Source organism: Cebus imitator, unplaced genomic scaffold, assembly GCF_001604975.1.
Source record: "Cebus imitator isolate Cc_AM_T3 unplaced genomic scaffold, Cebus_imitator-1.0 Scaffold199, whole genome shotgun sequence".
Classification (NCBI taxonomy): domain Eukaryota; kingdom Metazoa; phylum Chordata; class Mammalia; order Primates; family Cebidae; genus Cebus; species Cebus imitator.
The window spans coordinates 4,283,029-4,292,346 of NW_016107514.1; the positions used below are offsets into that span (position 1 = coordinate 4,283,029).

At 34.1% G+C, this 9,318-nt stretch overlaps 1 protein-coding gene across 8 annotated transcripts in view; it reads left to right on the forward strand.

Annotated features, from left to right (window-relative positions):
* AGL (amylo-alpha-1, 6-glucosidase, 4-alpha-glucanotransferase) overlaps nucleotides 1-9,318 on the forward strand; it is a 70,143-nt gene that overhangs the window by 35,381 nt on the left and 25,444 nt on the right. For all 8 annotated transcript variants that reach the window (XM_017547596.1, XM_017547594.2, XM_017547595.1 and 5 more), the window contains 5 exons: nucleotides 581-711; nucleotides 4,488-4,624; nucleotides 4,874-5,007; nucleotides 5,700-5,875; nucleotides 6,729-6,831. In XM_017547596.1, coding sequence (XP_017403085.1) covers nucleotides 581-711; nucleotides 4,488-4,624; nucleotides 4,874-5,007; nucleotides 5,700-5,875; nucleotides 6,729-6,831 — 681 coding nt within the window. The remainder of the gene's footprint in view (nucleotides 1-580; nucleotides 712-4,487; nucleotides 4,625-4,873; nucleotides 5,008-5,699; nucleotides 5,876-6,728; nucleotides 6,832-9,318) is intronic.

Genomic DNA, 9,318 nt, shown 5'->3' on the forward strand with positions numbered 1-9,318 from the left:
AACAAGCTGAGGGGCAGTGCAACCTTAGAGAAGAGAAGGGAAGGGACTTGGAGGGAAATATAAAGGCAGAGGGCATGTGATTTCCTAGGTGGTTAACTTTGACTTTTTGTTATTCTTTCAGTGATTCTCTGATAAGTATTTATGGTATACAATAACTAGCATAAAAAGTTATTGATGTCTCACTTAGGAGAATATGAAGCAGGGAAATCAGATGAGAACACATAAATAAATAAATGAAGGAAGGAAAGAAAACATTAAGTCCAAACTAGAAAGGTTAAAAAAAACAAAATTATAAGATAAAGGATATAGAAGCCAAAAGATTTTCCCAGCATACTTCTAATCAATGCAGTTTGGCACTTGATTATTTCCTTGGTTTGGGAGTAATGTTTCTTCTAATTGAATTTTTTGCATGTGTGTGAATATAATGTTTATTTGAATGCAGAGTTTGTAAAACGTACACTGCTAAGACGTTGTGTGATTATAATTCAGATTTTCTCCTTTTGTTTTTATTGACAACAAAAATATATTGAAGTTAAACTTCAATATATTTAACCAGTTACCTTTATTTTCCAATTCTTAGCATTGCCTCCAAGTTAACGTTGGCTGAGCTAAATCAGATCCTTTACCGGTGTGAATCAGAAGAACAGGAAGACGGTGGAGGGTGCTATGACGTACCAAACTGGTCAACCCTTAAATATGCAGGTCTTCAAGGTAAGCAAATAGAAGGATAGCTGAGCTTTATGTTTTTCTTTTAGGATCATCTGGTGTCTTCTTTATAGACACAGAATACAGGCTCAAGAGTATGCCTGCTTGGGTTGCAATTATGGCTCTGCTTCTACTCATTGATTGACCTTTGGCAAGTAATGTAACCTTTCTGTGCCCCAATTTCTGCCTCTATAAAATTTGAATAATATTATTTGATATAGAAGGCTTTTGTGAGGATTAATGAGATCATTCACATAAAACACTGAAAACAGAATGTAACACAAAGTAATTATCCAGCAAATGTTACCTAGAATTACTAGTTCTATGTCTTTCCTTAAGGTCTTTATAGCTCTTCATGCATACTTGGACCTTAATTAATGTTTCTTGACCTGGTTTATTATATAAGAAAAAACAGAATATACTTGTTTGGGCCCCAAGTGGAATTAGGTTGTAAATATAATCCATTCATCTTTTTTTAAAATCTAATTGTAAATACATTTTGTTGCATATTTATTTTATCCTATAAAGATAACTTATAGTAAAATATAGAGTAGCTGTAAGATTAGTTAAAGGAATTAAATATTTATCAGTTTAATTCATCTAGTTAGTAATATTTCCTTAGATGTTTAAGAAATTTGCTTTATCACACCTCTATTCCTTGTTCATATAGTTTTCTACTTACACCTTTTGTTCAACTCTTTATCTCTTTGTCCATCTAACCCATATTTAAGGGCTGTAATTCTTACATCTTTCATAAAACCTTCTTTAACTATTGCTTTTTACAGTAATGTCTTTGTTCTCCAGACACCTATTGCATTTATTTTCTATACCTCTTACTTGGCCCTTGAAATACATTGCCTTATTTTGATAATTAGTATAATGATTTTTGTGACTCTTTATCATTGTGATTAAGAAACAGGCTTTAAAACCAGATTTCCTGGGTTACATTGACTAGCTTTATAACCTGAAGTAAATGCTCTATGGCTTAGTTTTCTCTTCTGCAAAATGGTACCTACTACAAGGTATTATGGTTAAGATTAATGAGTTAATACATGTGAACAGCACATTACACAACACCTAGTTCATACTAAGTACTTGGAAATTGTTAGGTTTAAAACCACACTAAGGCCTCGCACAGTGGCTTATGCCTGTAGTCCCAGCACTTTGGGAGGCCGAGGTGGGCAGATCACGAGGTCAGGAGTTCAAGACCAGCCTGACCAACATGGTGAAACCCCATCTCTACTAAAAATATGAAAATTAGCCAGGCATGGTGGCACACTCCTGTAGTCCCAGCTGCTTGGGAGGCTGAGGCAGGAGAATTGCTTGAACCCAGGAGGCGGAGGTTGCAGTGAGCTGAGATTGTGCCATTGCACTCCAGCCTGGGCAACAGAGCAAGGATCTGAATCAAAAAAAAAAAAAAAAAAAAGAAAAGAAAAATCACACTAGTAGGCAGTACACCTTGAGAAATAAGAATGTTAAGTTTTATCTTTTTTATGGTTCTTGTTTTTTAGCTTTTATACCTCCTACAAAACCAAGCACAGAAGCGGTTCTCAATAAACTTTTTTGAGATATTTTGGACTTACAGGTTTTTTTTCTAAAATATTCTCATTTTTAATACAAAATGTTTTGTTCTGTGAGTAATAAAGAAGTGTATGTGAGCCAGACATGGTGGCTTCCACCTGTAATCTCATGCTCTGGGAGGCCAGGGCAGGAGGATCACTTGAGCCCACGAGAGGTTCAAGGCTGCAGCAAACTATGGTCATGCCACTACCCTCCAGCCTGGGTGATAGAGCAAGGCCATGTCTCAAAAAATAAATTAATTAATTAATTTAATTTAATTTTAAAAAGATGTATATATGTTACCAGACTTAAATAATTAATTCATTTTCACTCTGAGCTGTTAGACTACTTCTAGTTGGCTAAAAAGACCAAACTTTTATGTGCTCTTTTTCTAGCCTTTGTTTTTCTTATAGTTAAGTTTTGCTCTTTGCTAATTCTTCTTATATTTCTAATGAAATTATTCTTCTTATCTTTTCTAAGTAGAATTGCTTTTACCTGTTTATTTTTTGCTGCTTTATACCAATCCCTTTTCCCTCTGATCATTTAATATTTTCAGTAGCTCACATATTGTTTCCAGCAGGCTACTAATCGAAGCCTCAGATTAAATAAGATTTCACTGCTCTGTTGACCTTTCTTTCCCCTAAACAAATGTATTTCCCTCCTTATAATACTGTATATCTAGTCATGTTGGGATCCAGGTGTCTGTTTTGGATCTGCTCCTTTCTCCTCGATATCCAATCAGTCATTATGATTCACAGATTTTTTCCATATTCTCTTTGTTACACCATATCCTTTTTATTTCCACAGTTTTCAGTCTATTCTAGGACTAAGTCTTATATACAAAGCCAGCTAACAAATCATTCAAATCCAGTGGCCATCATCAGATCTGTTTCTAAAACACTGTTTTCGTTATGTCATTACATTATTCAACAGTGAGACCCAACATTTACTGAGCATTATCTGCCATCCATGAAAATGCTAGGACATATGTAGAATATTATTATTTAGTCTTGTTTCCCAATATCTATATGTTTTAAGCTTTCTTCCCCAAAGCAGATTGTGACCCTTGAGGGAAAGAACTTTATCTTAAATTTACATATATTTTAGTTTTTCAAAACATGCTGCATACATAGTAAAATTCATTCAATTATAAATAGGTAAATAAACATAGTCTAAATGAAGTCAGTGATGCCAAGATTATTTTTAAGGTAGTATCATTGAAACAATAAAATCTGGGAAATTCTAATGCTTCTAATTGAAGACTAGAAGGATTAAGCGTGCACACACACACACACACCCATCACTTTGATTCTTCACTTACTTCTAAGTACCTCCTGTTAAATTTCAACGATTCCTTCCAAAGCATGCTTTATATTATCTCCATAGATATTCTTGCTCTCTCTGAAACCAGTTCTATGATTTCCTTAAATCTAGCCTGATTATTAATGAACCCACTAGTTTTCAACATGAAAAAACACAGGCTTATCACTTTTCTTTCTTTCTGTGTGTGTGTGTGTGTGTGTGTGTGTGTGTGTGGTTTTTTGTTTGTTTGTTTGTTTGTTTGTTTGTTGAGATAGAGATTTGCTCTTGTTGCCCAAGCTGGAGTGCGATGGCACAATCTTGGCTCACTGCAACCTTCAATTCCTGGGTTCAAGCAATTCTCCTGCCTCAGCCTCCCGAGTAGCTGGGATTACAAGCACGTGCCACCATGCCCAGCTAATTTTTTGTAATTTTAGTAGAAACGGGGCTTCACCATGTTAGCCAGACTGGTCTCAAACCCCTGACCTCAGGTGATCCGCCTGCCTCAGCCTCCCAAAGTGCTGGGATGAGCCACCCAGGCATGAGCCACTGCACCCGGCCCACATTTCTTTCTTGAAATGCCTTTAGGCAGAGAGGCCATGCCAGTTACCCTTGAATATTATAACATTAAAATCCAAAAGAGTAAGACCAGTCCCAGAAGTTATGAATCTTGAAAAGCTCTTTATATCTCTTGTGACAGTCACCCCCTTCAGTATGCCTTTGTAATTTGGCTCAAGCCAGTATTGCCGCACTTATCTCCAACTATATTAAGTGCTATTCTGGACTGGGCAGCCCTTGTGTCTGCCTCTAATACATGTTTACCCCAAATCACTAGAATAGAGACTAGCAGAGTAGGGACTAGAGGATATAGGAACAAATTGATGCTACCAATAATACAGCATTACATGTCTCTGAATTTTCAGGTTTAATGTCTGTATTGGCAGAAATAAGACCAAAGAATGACTTGGGGCATCCTTTTTGTAATAATTTGAGATCTGGAGATTGGATGATTGACTATGTCAGTAACCGGCTTATTTCACGATCAGGAACTATCGCTGAAGTAAGTAGAGCTATATTATAGTTCCTAAAAATCAAGGGCATAATAAGAAATATTACCATGTTATATATAATGTTTACATTGTTTTCTAACCAGAACCATTTTCCTCCTTTCTTCATCATCTTTCAGTTCTAATAAATGGAAATTGGGTTTGTAGATTACTAGATAAAGCTGTATATTTAGATTTACCTCTAAAAACATACCTGGCCTGTACACATACCAAATTAACTTTCAAAATTATTTTTATAACAGGTTGGTAAATGGTTGCAGGCTATGTTTTTCTACCTGAAGCAGATCCCACGTTATCTTATCCCATGTTACTTTGATGCTATATTAATTGGTGCATATACCACTCTTCTGGATATGGCATGGAAGCAGATGTCAAGGTACATCCAACAAAGCTTAAATAAATAGGCATATTTGTGTAGAAACTATATACAGAGTCACTTCATAAGTGTTCTTAAAAAACCAAACCATGAATTGTCATAGAGCTGAAAAGGCTTGTAGGTGGATAGTAAATTTATTAGCATCCTTTAGTCTGTGTAGCATACAAAAACAAACTTGAATATTATAAAACCTGTTCTAAAATCTAATAAAACATATTGATAAGAATATTGTTTTATATTGTTTCTATGTATTCATTGACTTATTGAGTTAATGAAATTTCTGGAATATACATCACAATTTTTCTAATTTTTCATAAATTAAGAGAAAAAAAATATTCCACTTATTATTATGAATGAAATTTGCCTTTAGTGTTGAATTCCCTAAAATAAAACCACAAATTTAAGTGTACTAGTGAGAGCCACAAAATTGATTAGGACATAATTTCAGAAGAACAAAACTTCATTTCTACCATTTGTTTTACAACTATCTGTGGACTTATAAGCCAGCCAAAATAATGGGTGAAATGAAAGCAGTTTTGAAATCTAACCAAATTAAAAAAAAATTTAACTAATATTACCGTTGTTACAGATTTATATAGAAAAATCATTTGAAGGAAAGAAATCAAGTAAAATAAAACTACTAAAAATTGTTGTATTTCTACAAGTAATAAATTCCATCACTTTTGTTACAGCTTTGTTCAGAATGGTTCAACCTTTGTGAAACACCTTTCATTGGGTTCAGTTCAAATGTGTGGAGTAGGAAAATTCCCTTCCCTGCCAATTCTTTCACCTGCACTTATGGATGTACCTTATAGGCTAAATGAGATCACAAAAGAAAAGGAGCAATGTTGTGTTTCTCTAGCTGCAGGTAAGGAATTATGTACAAGGTTAAAATGTGTAAATCAATAGTATTCACAGAGGAAAAGTTGTAGGAAAATGATTATTTTTTTAAAAGCTTGTAATGTTTCTCAAGATTTTATTTTACCACTTAATACATTTCATAGATATTCTCTCATAAAAATAATAATCATGCTCAATCTTTAATTATAACTGTGCACCAGGCATTTTTGTGTGCTTTTTATGGCCAGCTGATTCTTCAAGTTTCTATTTTCTCCAACTTTTGACCTTTTGTGTTTTTTTAAATCAAATTAATTTTACTATCCTCTTTTCTATATTTTTTCCCAATTTTAAAAAATAAACCTGACCTTGTTACTATTCGTAGAATATGTAAATATCCCTACAAGTTATAAAACAAAACAGATGTTAAATAATTTTATTATGTGTCTAATTGCAATCAAATCCTTTCAACAATATTTATTGGCATCCTTTATTCCAAGTAGATTTAAAACCCACATAACAAATTCAAGTAAGCAAAATAAGCTAAAGGACAGGCTTTTGTTTTCTTTTTAATGTATTTCAAGCATATTTCTAGGAAGTACTTAGTATTTGAGGCCACCGAAGTTTAGAACTTTCCAAACTAAACTGAAAAACATCAAATTGCAGGAAGAAAGAAATAGTATTATCTGTGCCGTTCCCTCTTTTTAACCCTTAAATTTGCAGCTACTTAGACCAAATAAAAAGACTTAGTGATACCCAACAACTAAAATGAAAATTACCTTTCCATTAAAAATGTTCATGAAACATCCATAAAACTCTGTTTTAGTTCTATAATTGTATATATTATTATGATTAACATATTACTTTGTTGTGTTTTCTGTTAGGCTTACCTCATTTTTCTTCTGGTATTTTCCGCTGCTGGGGAAGGGATACTTTTATTGCACTTAGAGGTATACTACTGATTACTGGACGCTATGTAGAAGCCAGGTAGGAGATCCTCTGAAGTGTCGCACTACGAGTTTATGTCTGAATGTCTTTTACATGCTCTTCAAACTTTCCTTCTTAGACATCTATTCTCAACATTTGGGAGCTGTATTTTCTTTAGGTATTTTTTATTTTACTTTGTATATGTTCACTTTATTAGGATCATAGAATTTCAAAGGAGTGAAACCTTTCAAGTCACTAAGTTCTAGTCCTTCATATTACAAATCAGGTTATCTTTAGCATTAGCTAATTTATTTCAACAAAACTAAAAATGTTATAACCTTTTTATGCCTTCTATAATGAATACATTGCTAGTTCTTTGTCTGAATCTTACAGAATTATAATATCAAGTTTTCCTCTATTTGTTGTCAAACCTTATAATCTCTAATTTTATATTTTCTAGACTTAAAATGATATTTTCTTATGTCACAATAGTATGAATGAACTCATTGGAGGTCAAAAGGAAAGTGCTACAGCAGTGCCACTCAAAATGCGTTCCACACATCAGTTTGACAGATCACCCTCACCTGAGGGCTTGTTAGAAATGCAGATTCTTGGTCCATATGCCAGACCTCCCAAATCCAAACCTGGAGAATTGAGAGAGTAGGGTTGGTGGGCAGAAATCTATATTTTCATAAGGTCTCCGGATGATGATCAACAGTTTAATGCTGAAGTTTGAAAGCACTGCTCTAAAAGCTAAAACTTTTAGCAAAAAGGCATTTATATGATACCTTGTTTTGATGCCATCAGGAAAATAATTGAAGTTTGCATCTTTGTATGCCAAAAATTTTATTTTTGATACTTTTAAAACTGAAGTTTTTAGGTGGGCATCTGAAATGAATTGCATTTTTGCTAATCTGACGTATAATAAGACCTTTTCTTATTATCATCATGGAGCTATAGAAATTTGGGAAGCTGTTTGCTTCTTCCCTAAATGCCCCTGAATTACTAATTCAGAAGAAGGAAATGGAACATCAGTATTCAGCCTAGTGTAGTGGTTGAGAACTTGAGCTTTGGACCAGACTGCCAGCTTCTAATCCTGGTTCCAAACTACCAACTGACAAATTACCTTACCGGGTGTTTGTGAAGATCGAATTAACACATACAGTTAAGGTGTCTAGAATAATATCTGCCACATGCTAAACATTTTATAAATGTTTTTGTCATTATTGATGTTGTTTGGCTTCCAATTATCACTTCTGTGCACTATCACAAATTCCTGCTGCTTAATTTTATATAGAACTATGTACATTATGGGTTAGCAAACTATGGTCTGTCGCCTGTTTTATATGGCCTGTGAGCAAAGAATAGCTTTTACGTTTTTAAAGGTCATTTAAAATAAGAGGAAAGCATATGCAACAGAAACCATGTGTGTCCCACAAAGCCTAAAATATTTACTATATGACTCTTTATAGAAAAGGTTTGCCTACCACTGAGCTAGAGGTGATTCCCAGAGAATAATATATTATCCCAGAGGATATTTGTTAGGGTAGTGCTAGCTGCCATGAATTATAAACACTTAAAATCTTAATGGTTTTTCATAAATAAAATTTATTTCTTGCTTATAGTCTTAGGTGCATGTTCAGTAAGTAGCCTTCCACATACTGATTCAGGGATACAGGTTTCTTCCAGCTTGAGGATCTGTCAGCTTCCATGGCTTCTGCAGCCTCTCCAGAAGGCAAGCAGAGAGGGAAAGAGAACTGGGGGAAACACACCTATTTTCCATACACTTAACATGCATCAGTTCTGGCCACAGCCAACTGTAAGATTGGTTGGGAATTGTAGGAAACTCATTTTAGTGGACACATACCTCTACTACAGATGGTTCTGCTTCTTCCTTCTATAGAGTTAATCACAAATCAGAGGTCATTTTATCCAAGTGTATGAGATTGTTCCAGATGATTAGATTGCTAGTACTATGGCCAGGTGTGGTGGCTAACACCTGTAATCACAGCTCTTTGGGAGGCTGAGGTGGGTAGATCGCTTGAGTCCACAGTTCAAGACCAGCCTGGGCAACAGGGTCTCTTTAAAAAAAAAAGAAGAAGAAGAAGTAAAAAAAAAAAAAGATTGCCAGTATTCTGACCTTTTATTAATTGAAAGTGTCACTGTCTATACTAATACCTTTGTACTTTATAAATAAAAAGTTTCCCATTGCATTACTGTTTAAAAGATAGGCATTAAACTGAGACATAGAATTAATAAAATTTCTGAATGGTCTAACCAAAAAAAAAGCAATAAGATCTAGACATTTTAAATGACATTTCCAAGGTAACACAGATGACAAAGCAAGGATTTAGACTTCAGCCTTCTTATTTCTTAATTTCATGCTTTTTCTAGAGTGCCATGCTCTCTTATAAACTGAATTGTCATTTGGTATATAATAGTAGAATAACACTTTAAAAAATAAATTGTCTTCTACCAGTTTTTAAACTGATTGAATTATGTTTTTCAAGGTCAGCTTCTACCAGTTTTTTTTTTTGCTGTTTTTTT